General features: G+C 42.9%; 2 protein-coding genes across 10 annotated transcripts in view; one reads left to right on the plus strand and one right to left on the minus strand.

Moving 5' to 3' along the window:
• SEMA6D (semaphorin 6D) overlaps positions 1-20,644 on the plus strand; it is a 624,450-nt gene that overhangs the window by 568,613 nt on the left and 35,193 nt on the right. The window contains exons 1-2 of one of the 9 annotated variants that reach the window (XM_037022158.2): positions 2,935-3,057; positions 3,915-4,329. The exons of 2 other annotated variants lie outside the window; for them this stretch is intronic. The gene's annotated coding sequence lies outside the window, so the exon portion shown is untranslated. Of the gene's footprint in view, positions 1-2,918; positions 3,058-3,863; positions 4,445-20,644 lie in introns of those variants that run through there. 6 more of the 9 variants (XM_037022159.2, XM_017668825.3, XM_017668826.3 and 3 more) reach the window with 6 other exon arrangements.
• Positions 1,144-11,402, minus strand: LOC118973106 (uncharacterized). The gene is made up of 5 exons (XM_073241709.1): positions 11,398-11,402; positions 3,970-4,080; positions 3,337-3,882; positions 2,867-2,957; positions 1,144-1,308 (listed from the first exon to the last, which is right to left on the minus strand). Exons 1-4 carry the CDS (start codon positions 11,400-11,402, stop codon positions 2,867-2,869), a joined length of 753 nt encoding a protein of 250 aa, XP_073097810.1. The 3' UTR covers positions 1,144-1,308.

A 20,644-nucleotide genomic window follows, 5' to 3' on the forward strand; every position in this document is an offset into this window, starting at 1 on the left:
TAACACTAAAGCATAATCACTAACTGTCTATAGCATTGAACTCCGTAAGTATTCTTCTGGGTGTGAAAAGAACCATATATTTTTCTTCCTTCCTTCCCTTCATTATTCACTCATTCAGCAAACATCCTTACATGGGTACTGTGCTGGAGACACAGGTGACTAAATTCCTACTCCAGAGGAGCATACAATCTAGAGATGACTGTTCTCTCTGGTTTAGCACACAGAAGAGTGGGAGGAATTTGTGAGTTCCATTATCAGATCTGTTAACAGGATCTTTGCCCATTAAATGCCAGGCACTGTGCTAGGCAGTGGGGCTGTCCAAGTAAATAAGACAAGATCCCTGCACTGAAGAAGCAGCCAGCAAGGAAGGTATCTCCAAACAGATATTTTCCCTTCAATTTGATGAGTTGTGTGAGTTTTCTAGGAGAGCACAGAAGAGAGGTTTTTACATCCATCCCGGGGGCTAGTGGAATGAGGGAAATTTTGACACCTATGTGAAATTTTTGTTAAAAGACAAGAAAAGGAGAAATTAAAGTACATGAAATTATGGGGAAAGAGTACCCCAGAATGCAGAGACACCATAAGCAAAGACATGGAGACCTGAAACCGTATGACATGGGGAGGAACTGCAAGAAGCAGGCAATGATAGGGCCAGAAGCATAAGGTGAGGGGAAAGTTGAAGTAGAGAAGTGAAAAAAAGGCTAACAGGTTAAAAGTGTATAAAATCAACTGAAAGGCCCAAATGCTAATAAACTGGAGAAAAAGCATTTCCTGACACTTCTTTCCCTTAAAATACAAATAAAAGGTGTCATTTTCCTGATGGTCCAGATTCTGGGTCCCTGGTAAATGATGAGTCCTTAAGAGTAATATTTTGATCTTTAACCAGAAGATAAAGGAAGGGTACCATTCTTCCCATGTCAGTGGATTGTACACACCCAGTGGATTAAACATAGGGATTGGCTCTAAAGTCTAGACTGAAAACATGTCTAATCCTTGGCTCAAAATGACTGATTAGCATATCCTTCTGCAACCTACAAGTATTTTATTCCTGGATTTAAGAACTCAGTCTAGGGTAAACTGCTGTCTCTGGGGTGGTGCTCTATAAAGTTGGCCATCGTGGAATTTCAAACAAGTATTCAGTAATCTAAAGAAATGAATTTTTATTTTTTTGCTGTTACTGCAGACCTGGAACAAGTCAAGCTTCGTGCCTCCAGGTGGGTGGCAATTTGATTCTCCTCAAGCTGCGGGGCACCCCTTTGCATCTTCTTTCAGTGCACAGGGCCCTCTGCCTGCAGCGGGGCTTGCTCCCTGGAAGGGGAAAACACGGAATGACTGTATGCCAGTAAAGCAGGAACAGCTTTCTGGGTCAGAAGTTGGCTGGGGAAGGGCCCTGACTGCCAAGTAACTTGCAGTGATGTCAGAGCCCAGCACGACCAGAACACACCAGCCAGCCAGCCAACAAAAGTCTTAACACCAACAGAAAAATCACAGAGCTGTGTTGCCAAAGCTGTTCCTTCCGCCCCCTACCCTTTTCTTCGAATAGGAAGAACAGCAGGAAGAGAGGTTATATTTAAAAGACTCCCCCTCCTCCTGCCTCCTTCTTCCTTTTGGTAACAAAGTGTTACCCAGTGAGGACTCCGTTCTCCGGGTGAGTCCTGCAGCAGTGCCTGAGGGTGCCTTTCTTGGGTTCCTTTTCAGTGCTGTCAGTGGAAGTTTTAGAAACAACTCAGCACCGGTATTTTTTCCTTCATTTAAACATGTAACTCTGTGCTGGGAAGAAAGCAGGAACCACTGAGAAAAGGAAAATCCTTTTTCTGCCCCTTTCTCTCTTTCACGGTAATTAACCACATGCAAATGAAAATTTAAGTTTGGCGAAAAAGCTCTCCTCTTTCTTTTTCTTTAAGTAGGGGCATCATGGTTCACCCCAGCCCGTGAGAGCCCTCCGGGATTCATAATTCAGCTGGAGATTAATAAAACACAACCCGTTCTTGGAAATGAAGTTTGGATTAAAATCCTCTTGTTTTGGAATATATGAATATTTTTATTTTCATTTTTTTTTTTTTGCTTTCACTGTGGCAGTCAATTTTAAATGATGTCACTTCAAGGACATTTTCATTTCTCCCACAACATATTACACGACACACTTGCCTGTAAAACCGGTTCATTAGCCTGCGAAATTATACTGTACTGAATGGCTTTCATTCAAAGTAAAAATGGGATTTTTAGTAGGCAATTTCTGTATTTTATAAAGATAAAGCAATGTTTGATTGCTTCTTCCCAGCTGTTTTGCTTAGTGGTTATAGGGAAATTAGAGGGGGTGGGGGGACAACAAAGGTAAATGGGGCGGGTTGGTAAGGATGTGCTTAAAAAATACATCGCAGCTTAGGAAACTTAAGGCAGAACTTCACGGAGCAACTGTGCTTGCAGCTCCTCTGGGCTGCACCGATTTGTCCTCTGGATGCGTGAAGGAAAGCTGTGAAGAAAGGGAGGAAACGAGAAAAAGAGGGAAAGCGAAAAGGCTGCTTCGCAGGCTGCATCAGCCCTCGCGAGCTGCATGACTGAGGCGCTCGCAGGGAGTTGCTGGAAGGAGCCGCTCTTAGGAGGCGGAGAGAGGGAGGGTGCGCAGCCGAGCTCCCGGGAGGAGGGACACGGAGGCCACCGCGGGGTCAGCAGGGCCGAGGCGCCGGGCCGGGGGCCTCCAGGCGGCGCTGGCCACGGGCTCGGGCGAGCGCGGTGGGCCGCCCGCGCCTCCTGCCGTCTGCGCCCTGGGGTGGGCCGCGAGCCGCCGGGCGCGGGGAGGGAACCAGGCTCCGGCTCGCCTGACCGACTGACTTGGAGATGGATCGAATTACACCATTTGCCGTGCCTAGATTTGTTTTGCTCCCGCGCCGTCCCGCTGCCGCTGCTGCGAGGACTGGTGGTGACGAGTTTCAGGATTATATCGAGGAAGCCAAGACCTAAAAAGACAGAGGAAATATATCTGTATTTCTATTTTTTCTTTTCTTTTTTTCTTGCGCATGACAAGATTTTTTTCCTACCAGCCTTTTCCCCCATGAGGTAAGACCGTCTTATAAAAATTTGCTGATGCTCTGGGCGCCCGGTGAGGATGGGACCCAGATCCCCAGATCCCAGATCCGCAGCCGGTGTGTGTGCGTGTGTGCGCGCGCGCGTGTGTTGTCACTGGAGAGTTGATTTCCTTTCCAAGCGGCTCTCTCCGCCTGCCGTGCCAGGGACACGCAGAGGGCTGGAGAGATTTGGCGGACCCGTCAAACTGGCATTGCTGGGGGCGTGGGGGAGGGGCACGTGGCCTCGGAGGCCGTCCCACTGGGCACCCACCTCGGGGGGGAAAAGCGAAGCAAGCAAAAGTTTCTTGCCAGGCAGCGCCAGCTCCGCGCTCCCCCGCGCGTTATCAGGGCAACCCGGGCAGCTTCGGTACCGGCACGGCGTCTCCAGCCAGCGCGAGGCGCAAGCCAAGGCCACCCCCTTCCGCCTGCCGGGCCCGGAGCCGCCGCGGGACCGTCGGGGTCAGGCAGCGCGGGGCCCGGCTGGAGGCGGCCCGGCGAGCCCTCGCCCGCGCCAGCACACGGGGCGCAGCGCCGACGCCGGCTGCCCGTCAGCGCGCCCCCGGTCGGGCGGCCCCGGAAAGCGCCGGCGGCGAAGGGAGGGGGCGCGGAGGCTGGCCACCCCGCCCCCGGCTTTGGCCCCGGCCCCGGCCCGGAGGGCGGCCACTTCCCACCCTTCCTCTCCCCCTGCCGGCCGAGCGCGCCGCGGGCGGGCCCCGGGGCCGGGAGCTGCCCCCCGCCCGCCCCCACCTCCCTCCCGGCGCCCGGGTTTCTCCTCCGGGCCACTCTCCCCCGCAACTTTCCGTGCTTTGTTCTCGGGCTGGAAATGATTTACGGAAGCGTCTTGGACAGGGTCTCCGCCAGGCGGCAAGAGCCCAGCGCCGAGATGTGTTACGTTCTCATCTACCCATCAATTATGGATGGAAACAAATAAGGAAGAGTCAGTTTTGCACGAGCCCCTTTCCGGCGGCGAGAGGCGTCCTGCAGCCGGAGGGAGCCGCCGCTCGCGTCGCAGCCGCTGGCAGGGGGATGGTGAGGAGGAAGGTAGGGGAACTTTTATTTCCCGTCTTGACAGCGGTGATGTTTGCTCCTGGTCTGCGGAAACTGATACAGCCGCCGCCCTGGGTGATTTGGAACGGCTTAAAGCTTCCTCAGTCGTGTTTAACTTTTGGATTGAAATAAAAGGTTGTAAAGGACTTGAAGGTGTGGATGAAAACTGGGTTTGAAAATTTTCTGCCAAATCGATTCTCAGGACCGCTGCTGTCAGGTAATTGTTTAAATCCTGAACTTGTAAAGAGCGGAGCGATGCGGGGAATGAAGTAGCGGTAATAATTACAGCACTAGAGGAACTATGGAGAGTCCGCCCAGCGCTGAGGTGACCGGTCAGTAAACCAAGTTCCAGCACCCTCGCCCCTCACCGCTCTCAGCTGGGTGATTTTCACAGAAGGGACTGTAGATCATTATTATAGATACACGAAATTTCTAGGCAGTAATTGGTCCTTACGTCCACCACTACCAGCAAAGGCTTTGCCTTAAAAAAGCAGTTGTGTTTCCAGTTACTTAGGAAAAGAAATGTCTAGGGCAATTTTCCCAAGAACTTCTGGCTACTCAGAATAGTAAGTTTGCTTAAGTAAAAAGTATAGGTGCTCTATAAGGATTATTTTTCCCTCTGCTTGACACTTTAGGCAATAAAGTAGATTCTTTTGTTTATTTCAAGGCTAAAGTCCCAAGGAAAGGTTTAACATTTTTCTGAGCTGATTTGATCTCTGTCCCTCGGAACAAGAGAGAGCATTTGTTTGACAAATTTTTTCAGGGTTTCATTCATGTAGAATTGAGAAATCTCAGCTCAAGGTGAAGATTGTACTATCCTTTGGTGCTTTACAAAATAGGTCTTGATGCTGGTTTATTCTTGTTAGAAAGAAATCCCCTTCCTCTGTTAGGTTTCTAACTCAGAAATTAAGTTGTGTGTAGTCATGTTTAATGTAGTGAGTGACAGGCATATTCTGTCATACTGGCAAATATTACACAAACATTTACCCTGGCTTAGATAAACAGAAATGGCCAAAGAAGCTCTGAGATTTGGGCCTCTATTACCATGAACTTAAAACATCCTAACATAAACAAAGTATAGCCCAGCCGTAACTGAATGTTGTCTTCTATAGTTAGCGTCTTTGTTTTGATTTAGGTCCCTGGAAATGTACTCTCAGACATTTAAGTAAATAACCCTAAGACTTCGAAAATGTGTTGTTGAGCAGACCATTTTCTTCCATTGGCACGTTTAGTTAGATTAACTACCAGCTACTATTTCTTATTGGATCCTACAGAATATTGCTACCTATCCTCATTTGTCCTAGGGATGCTGAATAGATTACCTTTTTTGAGGGATATTTCTGTGATGCAGAACAGTGTGCCAGGAATATTGTGACTTCCTCATCATCAAACAGCTGGTTGACTCGAGTTTGATGTAGATAGCGGGCATTCTGCCCTCTTCCTTTTTTTTTTTGGTGCCCTCTAATAGCACCATCTGGTCATGTCTCCCTGGTTTGATGGATTTGAAAAGATGTCTGTAACATAAACCTGTTAGTCCTTAGAGTGAGAGAAACTGAGAAATCCATGGACTTCAGTTCACTGGCTGCTTCCTGCACAGGAAGAATTCTGCCCAGTAATTGTGCTCTGGGTAAGTGGGCCCCTGAATCCTTGCCCCGTGTTGTTTCTATTGCTTGAGAGGCACCCGGGCAAGTAAGCAGGAAGCAGAGCTTTGATTCACAAAAATGCTCACAGTTGTTAAGGACTTATTGAAACTGAGGAAGTTCTTCACTTCTTGCTGCTCCATCATCATAAACCTTGGTAATTAGCTTAGTCATTGTTCTTGCATGGGAGTTTCACTAAGCTAGGAAGAGTGAAAAATGCGTCTGAAATGGGGCCATCTTTCACCCTTCTGATGCATTTTATGCAGAGTTAAGAGGCTGGCTGGATGCCCAACTGTTATTGGTGTAACCATAGGAGTGAACACCTTCCTTAGCATATTGCAGGATAAAATATTACCTTTTGTTTCAATTAATAGACTTTAAGCCTGCACATTATGGATTCATTTCTAGAGGAAGCAAAAGGCACTTGGGGTATGCCAACCAGTCAGTATTTATTGAATACCTGTCGTTTGCAAGGAGCTATGCTAGCCACTGTTCCAACACCAGGTGAGGGAGACATTGTTTCTGTATGTTCAACTTACTAGTAAAAATGCAAAGAAATAGAAAATGGCCAAATGAATCATTTGATGAGAAATGTAATTATGCACCCTTTTTTGGGGGAAGCATATTATTTCATACTAAAACTTTAAGGCAAGATTATCCAAACCAGTTACAGTAAGCCAACCTTCCTGCCTTTAACACTAATAATTCAATGTACTATTAGTGTAATTCACATACTGAAACTCCCCTTCGAGCCGGAGATCTCACTTTCTGAGGCTGATGTGAATGGAGATTTAGCATTAAAATCTACCAAAGGCAGTTTCTTAGGTTGCCACTTGTTTTGTGAACAGCTGCCAACTTCCAGTTGGAAAAAAAGTGTGTTTTGAATTACTCCCATGACACTTGGAGTGACTAAAAGTCATGTAACTATATTGAGCATACCATAACTCTTTTCAGTTCGGATGTCTATTGTTGGGCTGACTTTTCCTGCTTAGATTCTGGCAACAGTGGTGCTGCCACTGGAATTGAAGCTGCTTCCATTCATCCCAACAGGAAAACTAGGAAATGTTCTCACTTTGAGAAGCAACTGTTTATGTAACCAAGGGCGATCAAATCCGTGGTCCACATAGATACCACATGAGGTGTACTTATTTCTCAAACTTCTCTTTTCTATTAAGCTTTTGTTAACTCACCCAGATTAGCATTTTAACAACCCCAAAAGTGAACTTCTGCCATTCTCTCTACTTGGACACACTTTGTAGATCATCCATCATCCTGTCCTTGGCTACAACAGGCTGCTGGCTCCATCACCATTTGGAGCTACACAGAATCCATCCGACTGTGAACAGCACAGCTGGCTACAGCAATTTTTTCTTCCACACCACTGGCAACATTGTCTGGCTGTGGTAACTAAAGTTAACACCCAGAACGGGAAGTTTCCATTTGGCAACCTTTGCTGGACCCCTTATCCAGATCTGGGGGTTCACCTGCAGAAAGGCTCTGCTGACTTGCAGTGCTGTGCTGTGCTGTGCAGACAAGGGGACTTGCCCCAACCTTGCGTGAGCCACACGAAAGCCTCATTAGGCTTGATACGATTAAACCACCAGAATTACAGAATTTGAAGGGGCCGTTCAGACACCACTCATCCTAGACCTTCAGAATTCAGCTTGTTTGAAAAGGAGAAGAGAGGAATGAAATAGCCTTTAACCTGTGATCCTAAATGACTAAACACCAAAAAAAGAGCTTGTCTAGTCCTCTGGAGAACTGAACAGGTCATTGTTTTGTCCCTTTTTACCGAGAACATGTGATGTACCTAAATCTGGGACCCATGTCTAATAGTATCCAGTGCTTTAGATCCCATGTTTTTGTTTGTTTTCTTCTTTTTACTCCATCCAGTATCTGCTACAGTAGTCCTTGCTTGTTAAGGCAAGATCGGCATGGATTAGGTAGCTGCATTTGTTAAGTCATGACATCAAGCTTTAAAAAGAAACCTCTTACAATGAGAAGTACTGCTTTTGGAGTTTGATGGGGGAAGGAGAGCCCGCCTCATATTCTGGAGGGGGGTAGCCTTTTCACTTCTTTCCCTGACACTTCCTAAGAAATGACCCACAGCACAGCTGGGAGGATATGATGGTGAGGGTGACTGACGGAGAGGAAGAGGAGAAATCAAGAGGCAACCACCATGCCTCACCCGTGCTGTTGGTCTGCTCACTCAGTTCCAGGCTGTACTAAGGTCTTGATCTTGAGTATATCATGTAACCTTCAGATACCTGTGTAAGCTGGGTTCTGTTGTTATCACTACTTTATTAGAAAAGAAACTCAGGCACCTGAGAAGTCAGGTCATTTTCCTGAGGTCACCCAGGAGGAGGTGGCAGAGTCAGGGTTTGAACTCAAGTCTGCCTCCCATTTCAGCCCACCTTTCTAGCCCTGAACAGAATTGTTTCTGGGACCATGGACCACCCTGCAATTTGCTGACTCTGATATTTCTGACTTTTGTTTTTCAGTAAGAGTCATACTTTGAGGGAAATTTTTATACTAAGAAAAATGATATGTGCAGTATGGGTATGCTTCTAAACTAAATCATATTGTTGCATTCTTTCATTTTTATAACTGTTGGCCAAATCATTATGGCACACCCTTCTTTTCAAGTGTTCCTAGAACAGCATCTTCTCCCACCATCTTTCTCCATGTTAGACTTTCCTGTCCAAATGACAGTTTCATAGGACAAATGGCAATATTCACTACTCTCCACCAAGAAGTGCTTCCGCATCGGGGTACAGTTGACATTCATTCTCCTGATCTTGGCAGGTGAGATCCATTATGTATCATTGTCCCATTTTCCAGGAGTATTTATGGGCCCCATCAGCCAAGACAGTGAGAGCTGCAGCTGTGCAAGCATTCATGGCACCACCATGGAAAGTGTGTTTCTGAAATTTGACTGTGTATTATATTGTAGGATACATTTTTCTTCGTAAGAATTCAATTCTCAAAGGATTGCAGGAGAATTCCTTTTACCTGTACAAGTAATCAGACCATTGTCACCTGTATAGCAGCATTTTGTTGTTCTTTATTCTGGAATCCTGTGGGAGGGAAAAAATATATATATTACCACTCCATATAATGCTGAAATCTAAGGTTTTCAACATATGTTCAGGGGAAGGAAACTTGGGTTTTAAAAGTCCAAAATGTTGGTACATGCGTAATAAGGCCTTGGAAGATCTGCCATCACTTAGCCTATTACTGGAGTCTGTATTTAAAAATAAAGTCAGGAGTCTCTACTCAGCCGACCAACTGGCACATGTGAACCAGAACAGATGAAGCCCTTTGAGAAAATAACACTTCCATTCCCAAGAGCTGGCTGTCAGCAAACCAGGGACTCAGACCCCCCCAGTGTCTACACTGGTCTAGGCACCCCTTGTCCTTATGAAGGTCTCTGGAAGCCTTTTTGGTGTGTAGAGTTGTTGACATATATCAGTAAGTCCCCAGACTTCCCCTGGGTAATTAGTAGATCAAGTAAATACATATTTTAAAGCTACAGAAGAAGAAGGAATAAAGAATGTTGCAGTTGTTTCTGTTTTTGTCATTGCTCCGGTAACCATTTGTTCATTCAGCCACCTTTTACTGGGTGTCTCCTCTATACAAGTAGGTGCCAGAGTGGGGGAAGTGGTTCGAAAAGGAGCGGACACACTTCCAGAGATCAACAGTCTTACTCAGTGGTATAGAAAAGACAAGGTTTGTACATAGCCAGAATACAATGATGACTGTTTTAAATGCTAGAAAACGTACACACAGACCTACGGAAAATGAGAGGAGCACAAGCTATTGCTGGCTTGGGTGGTCAGGGAAGGATTTGTGGAGCCACTGATATTTGAGCTGAACCTTGAACTAGGTAGGATTTAGACAGGTGGACAGTGGGGGGTGGCGGGGGAGGTGGTAAGAGGGAGGGCATTCCAGGCATAGAGAACAGCTTAGGCAAAGGCCCTGGGGTGAGGTGGGGGTCGGTCTCTAAATCAGTTATCCACATTTGAGTCCTAACCAAGGACACACTTGCCTTTCAGGTGTGAAGAGGCAGTTCACCATACAATCCACAAATATTTATTGAGTGTCATTGGTCTACTCTACTTAGCCATTCAGCAGATGGCCCGCAGCTTAAGCCATCAGAATAAATGGGATCAATTTTATGGCGATTCACTAGATTGCTCCGTGATCAGAGCTCAAACCCCCACATTAGGTGTCAACTGGTTCAGCATTACACAGGAGCATCACAGGGGCTAACACTGATTTGCTTCAAATTACCCAGCAAGCTGGTTCCCCCTACAGAGTTCTTTAGCAAAACCAAACTAGAGGGTCACTGCTTCCTTAGCTTCATCTTTTTTTTTTTAACTTCAAAAGACTTTAGACAAAGACTCTATAATAGAGAATAAATTGCATATGCATATGGGAGGAAAGGGATGTGGAGCTAGGAAGTGGTAGAGACATAGAAATGTGTTGAAATTGAGAATGATACTAATTGGACTCTAGGAGCTCCTTAGACTGCTCCCCCATGAAGCTAGATTGCCTGTTTACTCCTGTAAGTTAGCAAAGTGAGTGACACAGTAGACATGCAGCAAATATTTTAGTAAATGCATTAAATTGAGTTTCCCTTTTTATAATATTGCAGATATAGCCTAACATTCCTGGTAAGCTGCAAGGAATAAGGTTAGAGCTATGGTGGTCTTTTCCTAATAGAGCAAAAAAATAACTTGGAAAGTTACTAATCCTTCTTTTTGGAAAGCCCCATACTTAAGAGGCTGTGGAAATTCAGCACCCCTTTCTGGGTCTGAGCGTTCAAGATAACTCCCCTATCCATGGCTCCCCACAATCCTACTTACCCAACTCTCTCACCCCCACCCCATGCACATTCCTACTCCAAGCTAGGCTTTTTGGGTCTGAGGCTTTCCAAGCCATCATTAACCCCTTGATATAACATTGTAATCAACCTGTGGTTATACTTAATAATGGAGGCAATAAGCTTCATGGGGAGGAAGACCAGAAGTTCTGTGTCATATAAACATGCTTATTAGAACATATAATAAAGGGAAAATAAAATGAAAAAAATTACATTAAGGAATGATTAAGCCAATTTCTTTGCCAAGAATGGCTCCAGTGGTTCAATTTTCTTTGGTGTTATTTAAGGCTTTTACAAGTTAATAGGTATATGACAGAGAGTCTGAGAGAAGACCCTTAAGTCTGAAGAACCACTGCCATTCAGAGATCTATCAGAAATTATAAAATAGGTCAGTGGGGAAAAAGGATTAAGTATATAAAAATTCAATATCAGGAACTTTTCAGGAATATTCCAGTGACATGAAGCAGAAAACCTGTTGAGTCTGGTAATTAGTCTGGCTCCCACCCAGTTACTTTTTGAAGTGAAGGGCATGCTGCCTCCCCCTGCACAGAGCACAGTTGCCTTCTAGACAGGACCTAAAATAAACGGGCCTGGCTCAACTTGGCTAATAATAACAGCTAACATTTACTGTGTGCTTACCGTGTGCTGTGGCACCATGCCAGGCACTTTAAATATGTTACCTAATTTAATCCTCACCACTGCCCCTCAGAGTATAGGACTAATGTAGCTAACTAAGAGCCAGCATTTATTGAATGCTTACTCCATGCCCGATACTCTTGTAAGTGCATATATTAAATGATTTGATCAGCATTCTTTGAAGTGGGTACTAATAGTAATAACTACCTCTTTTTACAAAGGGGGAAACTGAGTTTTGGGAGGTTAAGTAATTTTTCCAGCATAAACAGGTAATGAGTAGTGGAACCAGGCAACTTGGATTGATGAGAAGCAGTGCAATAAGGTGTTTAAGAACATGAGCCAGCTTGTCAGGGTTTGAGTCTTGGCTGTATGATAAGCTGTGTGATCTTAAGCAAATTACATAACCTCTCTGAGACCTCATTTCACCACATAAGAAGTAGATGATGGTGGTAGCACCCACCTGGTAGGGTTGTGACACACAAATGAATTAATATTTGAACAGCATTTAGAATAGTGTTTGGCAGGTAGTGAGTGCTATATTTATATATATGTATTTATATCTCAGTGTCTGTTAACAAAAGCAAATGCTGGCTGGCTCCAGAGAACATGCTTTTAACCCTTACACTGTGCTGTCTTTTTCACTTGTGGTTTTATATCTCTTTAACTGATCTATAGACTGTGAAGCCAGTTTCACACCAGCTACCCTCTACCCCCACCCATGACCCTTGCTGCAGATTCAGCCAGACTAGAAAGAGGAATCTGGCAGGAGAGGTCCAATGGCCTAGAGATTTACCCAAGACCTCAAAGCCTAGTTGAATATTCCTGACTCAGATGTTAGCCATTTCTGGCTTCCAGTGTTGGTTGTTATGGTGGACAAACATAGACGACTGGCACGTGTTGTATGCTGGTTGCCCCTCGGACAACAATCTGTTATTCAAGTTAAAACCTGAGTAACATCATGGAAACGCAGGCACACTCTTAAATCATTCCCATCATTGACTACATCTTTGATTTCTATCAGGGGTCCTCAATTACTGCAATTCATCAGAATCACATAGGATTTAAATGAAGATTCCCAGGGCCCTGGTACCAATGGGTCTGTTTTTCTAAGTTTGGAATGGGGCCCAGGAATGTACATTTTTACCAGGCACTTTAGGTGACTCACACACTCCACAGTCCCTTCATCACAAAGCGATGCTCTAGTGTAGACAAGAGTATTTCAACCATGGATGTGCCTGTAAATTGCCTGGCATCTTGCTAAGGTGTAGGTTCCCATCCAAGTAAGGTACTTCAAGGATAGTACCTTATCCTCCGCAGGCCACTAGGTAGTAGATCTGAAACCTCTTACCTCCATACAGCAGAGGGAGAAGGCATAGGAGCTGAAGGCATCTGGACTAGCTCATGGGAGAGTGAAGGAGGTAATAAAATCTGCTCAAAGCTAAAGAGGCTTTTGTTTTCCAGTTCGCTAAAGATTTCCACAGTGAGCAGAAATTAAGAAAGAAAAAGGGCACTCAACTTATTTCTGCTGACTGGACTGTATCATTTCATAAATGGAGTTCTAGGCCAGTATTCATAGCAACAGTTTTTGATTTAATGATAAACTGAGATAAGGGTAATCAAACTTTATGCTTCAGGGCATAAGGTGATTGCCTGCTGTGGTCAGGATGGAATTTTTTCCCTTGTGCTTTGCACAATTGACTAGATGCATTAGAGAGAGTACTCAGGCTGTGCTTGGAGAAGCAGGGACTGGGGGCCCTGGCAGAAAACACTGTTGAGTGGGATAATATGGAAATGGTCTGGGGTGTGATGAGCAACCCCATCATCATTTGGTGTTATTTTGGTTCCATATTAAGAGACTGCATACCATGCACGTATATTTCCATATGTGACATGATGAAATTGAGCGTCTACTTCTGTATTTGGAATCAGATGACCTGGACTCCAGTTTTGGCCAATGGCATGCTCTCTGAATGACCTAGAGAAATCCTTTCCCCTGGGAGGCTCAGTCTCCTCATCTGTGGACTCACAATTATAATAAGCATCAAATAAGACAGTAGAGGTGAAAGTGCTTTGTAAAAAATGGATAGGTGCTACTCAAATATAAGGTATTGCTATTGTACAATGAATTACATTTTATGGAATCACTAATTATAATCAGTAATGTATAAATAAATCCCTACTAAGTACAATAGTACCATATACATAATGACAGTGAAAATTTATTGAGTTCTTAATCACTTTCAAGTCCTGAAGTGTTTTGTTTGTATTCTCTTATACAATCCTCGTATCAGCCCTTTGGGACACATACTTTTTTATTCCCATTTTATAGATGAGGACACAGATGTGCAAGGAGCATCAGGTAGTTTCCCATTGCTGTTGTAACAAATTACCACAATCTTAGAAGCCTTAAACAGCATAGATTTATTACCTTACAGGTGTGGAGGTCAGAGGCCCAAATGGGTCTCACTGGGCTAAAGTCAAGGTATCTGCAGGACTGTGTCCCTACTAGAGGCTCAAGGGCAGAATACACTTCCAGTTTCTAGTGGCTGCTTTCATTTCTTTGCTTGAGGTCCTTTCCTGCATCTTCAAAGCCTGTCACTCCATGACTCCAAAGTCTGCTTCCATAGCCACATTTCCTTTTTGGGCTCTTCTGCCTCCCTCTTCCACCTTCTAAGGGCTCTCTGTGGTGGCTTTGGGCCCACCCAGATAATCCAGGAAAATCTCCCTATTTTAAGATCCTTAATCACTTATGCAAAGTCTCTCTTGCCTGGAAAGTAACATATTCACAGGTTCCAGGGACTAGGGTGTGTGCATCTTTAGAGAGAGGTGGGGTCAGTGTTCTGTCTACCACAGTTAAGTAACTTGCTTGAAACAATGTCTAAGCCTGTCTGACTTCAAAACTCAGGCTTCCAACCACTTACCATAAAATTTCCTCAATTCAATAAATTCATAGGACTTAAGCGCTAAAGAGGGCCCTGTTACTTTTAGAATAATCAATTGGGAGTTTTTAAATGTAATCATTATAGTAGTAATAACACAAAAATTAACCTTATTGATCTTCATGTCCTACTTTGTATTAAGCCTACTATATATAGTCATTCATTTATTCCTTGTGAGGGTAAATATTATTTACCTGATTAACTGAATTTACTGAATATAGTTGTTTTTCATGGGGTAACTGAATAAACAAGAGCATTTTGGGGACTTGGGGACCATTTTGGAAGACTATAGGAATGGAGTACTATATGGAGCTACCCATTCAGTCGAGAATAGCTGACTAAAGGCGACAGAGAAAACCCAGACATCCTTTGCGGGCCATGGCACTGTCTCTCAGCCAGTCGGGTGGGCTTCCTCAGTAAGACTATGCTGCCCCATCCACTAATAGCCGAGAGTATCTCCAACTCATGAGGCTTGCTGTCCTCAGCTCAATCAGAAGGTCAGGAGCTTGCCTTCTGCTCGGTCCCCACAGAGCTGTGGAGAGTCAACAGAGATGTCTCCCTCACTTTCTTACTTCATCACTCTAATCACTCTCTCTTCTCCTTGCCACACACTTCACTAATCTCTTGAGGTTTAATAGAATCTTAAAGTTCAGTATGTGTATCCATCATTGAAAAGGCTATCAGAGCAATTTAAAAAGGAGTAGGAGGACAGAGCTGTGGTCTGGAAACAGCCTGTCTCAACTGTTAGCCAGCCAGATATCTATGGGCAAAGCAGTGGCCTTGCTGGCCTTAATTTTCTCATTAGAACAAGGTGCGGTGGAGATGGGCGGCAGAGAGACTGGATAATCTCCAAGGTTCTTTCTGGTGGTAGGATTGTTACTGCTATATTTATTTTTGTATTTAATTACCTAGATAATAGGATCAAAACTTATGGCTATGAAAAGAAAATGTGAATCCACTTCATGAATGTGCATATAGCTCTCTGTGTAAAGATACAGACATGCAAATAGTCCAACTTCTCAAATTCGTTATTGCCATTTACATTTTACAACACTTTACCCTTTTCTTTTGGGATCACTTAAACTTCATTGCTGCTAATACAGTTTTTAGACTCAATTTTCAGAAATGCATAGATAATATTTCCAGTTAGCAGTAATTGCCCCTCATTCAGCTCTCAGGGATTGATACACTACCATTGCACAATTTCCCTGTAATTTCAGTTACATCCCTGAAGAGCCATCCCCCATTGAACACATAGGATAGACATGGCAAATGAGTTTCAAAGTAGAGAGCCAAATCTGTCTGATTGGCAGCGGCTGCTGCAGCTTGAATTGTAGAAATTGGATGTAGGAACTACATGCAAGGTCAGGGAGAAAAAGAAATGCCTTGATTGATTAGCAAAGTGTTTGATGAAAAAGGGAGGGTGCGTGGTAGTCCCTATACAGCAAATTGCCATCTTTGATTCAGTATTTTCTCCATAGACACATATTTCCCTTTAAACACTCATTCTCACTAATTGTCTTTGTACAAGTTGATAAATATTTAATGCAGATGTGGTCAGCTAGCCACAACAACCAAGCTTGAACACTCTGACCCATGAGAAGGAAAATTAGTAACTCCCAATGGAGAAAGAAAATTGGGAATAGCTACTCTTCCCAGTTCTTGTCATTTGCTTAATTTTGTTGCATATACCATCTGTTATGTACCACTATTTTTAATATTTTATCAAAGACTCAATAATGTGACAAATGACTGTGCTACCACAGATAACACCTTCACCGTAAGTACAAAAGTGTGGGCATATATAAAAATACAACACCACCATACATATACACAAACACATATAGAGCTTTTAAGTGGTAACTTTCCAAGTCAGACAGACTTAGATTGAAATCCTGCCTTATCTGCTAACCAGATGTGAGAAATTGGATATCATCAGTTTCTCCAAGTCTTAGTTTCCTTTTCTATTAAATGAAGAAAATATCCCTTATCTTAAAGAGATGTGAAATCCATTAGAGATAATGCGTGGAAATTGGCCAGCATAGCTCTTCAGACATGATAGATGCTCAGTAATGTTGGGTTGGCCTACAAGTAACAGCAAACCCAAAACAAAATTGTTTAAACAATGAAGACGTGTGATATTTTAAGGCACATTAAGAAGTTCTGATGGGGTGGTTCCAAAGTCGGTTAATTCTTTTGCTCAACAACATCATCAAAGGCTCATGTGTCTTCTCTGTTCTTGCTGCCACTCTCAGCCTTTTGTTGGCTAGCTCTTTTCACATTCCCAATAAAACTGTCACAATCCAGGGAAGAATCTAGAAGATCAAGAGACTAAGTCTTCCTGAGAAACCTGTCCAAGGAACAGACTTCTCAGTCTCCATGGATAGAATCATGACACCTGCTCATGCTGATGCCTAAAGCAGTGCGGAGCAGGAGAACGGGACCACCACAACTGACTTGGAGAGAACTGGCTTACCAGGGAGTACATGAACAAAATCAATATTTTGTTACAAACTATTTATAATTTATACATCGTTACATATGCATATAATGTATACACAGTGTACATTACATAAACATGTTCATGAATGCACTCAAGCTATAAAACTTTGGTGTTTGGCCAGAAATACTTTTCTGCTATCATTCAAAAATTTTGCAAGCCTAAAACAGAATTTTCATTTAATTAGGCAATTAAAAAATATAAAAAGATACGACATTGAACAACAATGCTACAAAAAAGTGGACCGAATATATAAAATGAATTTGCTTTCACTATGCTCCCCGTATCTTTCTCCTTTTTTTTTCTGTAGCTTGTTTTAAATGAGAAATAAGGTATCCCTGCCAGGTGAACATTTTGCAGACTCTTGTTTGTTTGCTTGTTTTTGTTTTGTGATGGATTTAAAATTTTTTTAATTATTGAAGTACATACAATAAAATCCACATCTTAGTGTACAGCTTGATGAATCGTGACATGTGTTTACACTCATGTAACCATCACCCAGATCAAAATATCAAACGTTCTCACTGATTTTTTTCAGAATAACAATGAAACAGCTTAGTAAATACAAGCCATAATTATGAAGGCACTTTTGTCTCTTGAGAGGTAGGAACAGAAACACTGACTCTATTCTCTTCAACTCTGAGACATTTCATGATTATATATTCACATTCTTTCATGGTTCCTACTTCAAAAAGCCATTAACTCCTGAAGCTCTGAAGTTAAGGTTTCATGTGTTTGTTACATATTGTAATTCTTTTATCTACTGAAGAAAATTGCCCTTTTTTTTTTATCTTTCTTGTCCCTTAATGAAATATATTGCAGATTACCTGAGATGGAATATTAGCCTGGCTCTGAGTCCTTCACTCTGTACTGTTAAACCTCTTTCCCTAGTACAATAATGCAATAAATCAGTCCTAAGGCCCCTAAAATATGGGTGAGGAGGCTCCTCCTTTACCTGTCTTTGTACAACTGATCTGCCTTTGCAATAAGTTGTAAAATTAACTGCCTCAATTTTCAGTACCTCAAATTTCTACTTTCAGTGTTTTATGATTGCATTTTTGTTCACCGAAGTGAAACTTCACTCAGGCCTTATCAAATGAAAGTAAGCTGTAGCCCCCTTGTCCTGCTATTCTCTGTATATCCAACCTACGCTATTTTCCTTCCAAAGAACTATTAGTTTCCAGGAGTCCAAATGGTCCTAATGTCAAATTCTGGTTCTACCATTCAACCTCTGAGCTTTGTTTTCCTCACTGGAAAACCAGGATAATATATCTCTCACAGTGATGTCATAAGATCTTTTTTAGAAGGAAATTTATGCACAGCACTTAGCATGGTCTGACATAATAACAACTTGATAAATTGTAGTAGCTCTGTTACTATTACTAGTGTTTTTAAATCAAGAATGCCTGGTAATGTACAAAATATTTGTTTCTGAAGGCGGTGTCAGTTTTGCACATAGATAGGTTCCATAAAACATATCTGGATGGCTAGGATACTTCTAGATGCAGAAAGAGACAGCAAAAATACAAGAGTAGTACTGGTAAGAAGTTGGCATTTTTGAGCAAAAGCACAGTAATGCTACCACATGTACAGATTGCCACTTAGGTCTTAGACATGGTTCTGGCAACTTACTTCGGCTGGGGATGGGAAGGTTTATTATCTTAAGAAGTATTTTCAGATTATGGGTTGTGACCAAGTACTCATGGTGACTTACAGTGCTGACTCAACCTGACCCTGAGTCTTAGTAATTTTCTAGGCACACTCCTTCACTCATTCACTTATTCATTCACTTGCCCAAGCAAAAGATAACTTTTGAGCATTTTCAGTGTTCAAAGAGCCTCTTTTCTCCTTTGCCTTCAAAGAGCCAAAACTGCACCCAAGGTCAATTTGGTAGATATGTCACCTGTGCTCTTGCACTTGACCCCATGCCTAGAATGCTCTGCTATAGCTAACTTGAAATTCTTAATAATTTCTGAATAAGAAACCTCACATTTTCATTTTTCTCTGGCCCCTGAAGGTCATGTAGCTTGTCCTCATTGCTCCTTGTCACCAATACCATTTATTTTGTATTGATCTGAGTAGGCAGACCTGACTCGGTAAAAGTCACGTTTTCTAAGGGTCTGAGTTGCCACCACATCACATAACTCAGGCCGCCTGCTTTCCTGGGCCTTGTTTTTCTCGGCTCTAAACTGAGGCAAAATAGACTCTGGGGTTACTGCTGGTGATCTTTACACTTCAGGAAAGAAGGACATCGGTGTAAAAGGATGTCAGCTCTGGATTTGTATTGTAACTGTGGTAACCACATTCTCAAAACTCTAATTTCGGACATGGAGGATTAAGAAAAAAAAAGTTTTAATCAGGACTCTTCTTGAGAAGTTGAGCTATGTAGCTGAATCCTTTGACTTCTAGACTAGGCCTGCATGCTTTTTGGCAGTTTGATAGCATAAAATCAAAGTGATTAAGCACTGGCATGATGCTGCTCATTTCATTTGGTCTGTCCTTTCCTCTGTATAGATTTATGCTAATATCCCAGAGGAGGCTTAACTCACTCTGATACTTTTGCCACACTTAGAAAAATCTATATCCAAGGCCTTAAAACTCTAAGATACAAATATTGGCATCCTTGAGAATTCTCTTAATTTATAATCCTAAAAGTTTTGTCTATTGCAGAGTGACAACTTTGTATATAGCCAGCCCTCTGGCATGGGCACTGATTACCTAAAACAGACCCTGCAATGTGTGCTAAGTGAATGCCAGCTCTGGGCAGATGCCATGTAGTCTTAGGTTTCAATGTTAACTTTTAAAAAAGGTGCCAGTGTACTTAACGGTGGTCTACAGGGGCAGTCTCCTCAAGGGTGCCACTGCTGAATCTTCATTTACTCAGTGTGGGAACCAAGATCTTTTCCGGTTCAACCATTCTGACACCTCTCAGAGCACTGTTACAAATTTCATCTGAAAACTTTCAGCTGCGTAATGGTAAGCATGGACTTCAGATACATTCCTGTTTTTCAATCAAGTTGAGGTCACCAGCAAATTGCAATACATGCATTTCAAAGAAAAACATCTCTAAATTAACTGAGATTCAGCAATCATCATTTATAGACGCACCTTCAGGTTTGTCTAAAGCCACCTTCTGCTTGAGCAAATTTTAGATCACAAGAGAATTTGAGTTCAAAGTGTCTTTAATCACCCACCTAAACATTTGCATCAGTAAGTGGGCCTTTTCACTTGATAAACCTGCTGTGGGGCTGTTGGAGCAAAGAAGAGATAGGGAGCTTTCTGTAGTGTTAAAAGCCCACAGACAGCTCCAGTGTAAGTCACAGTACCAGGAGTCAATTAAGATCAAAGCCATAATGCTTCGTGCTACAAATTTCTTCACTTAAATATTAAGCGGTTTTTGCTTTGGCACTGATCAAGAGCTGCTAACATAACTTCTTTTAAACAACTCAAATAATTTAGTCTGTAGGTGCATATGTAAGACAGAAAGAGAGAGAATGGCCAAGTGTGTATGGAAGACAGAAAGGAGAGAATGGCCAAGTTTTTCTGATTTAAAGAGCTAGAAATATCATGTCTTTGGGTCTCTCCAAAGTTATCCGGTTCAGGGGTTTATATAGTTAATTTAATTTAACCTAATTTCATTTTATCCTGGCAAAGGACATCTTAACTTCTGCCTGTTTCATTGTGCACAATAGGATGCTTAGCTTGGAAGGCTTGGAACCAAAGGGGAGTTGACATTTTAGCAACCAAGAGAGTTCTTCACCCCTAGCGGCTGGCAAGCTGGTGTTTCCATTTGTACTAGCATTTGAGTGGGCTGATTTGAAAAGGGCCACAGAGAGAACCTACGTCTGACTTATTGTTGCCCTAACAACTAGAGACAGAATTACAGAAGCATCCCTCACTGCTAAGGTATTTATTTTATGACTAAGAAAATG

Source organism: Manis javanica, chromosome 8 (genome assembly GCF_040802235.1).
Source record: "Manis javanica isolate MJ-LG chromosome 8, MJ_LKY, whole genome shotgun sequence".
NCBI lineage: Eukaryota > Metazoa > Chordata > Mammalia > Pholidota > Manidae > Manis > Manis javanica.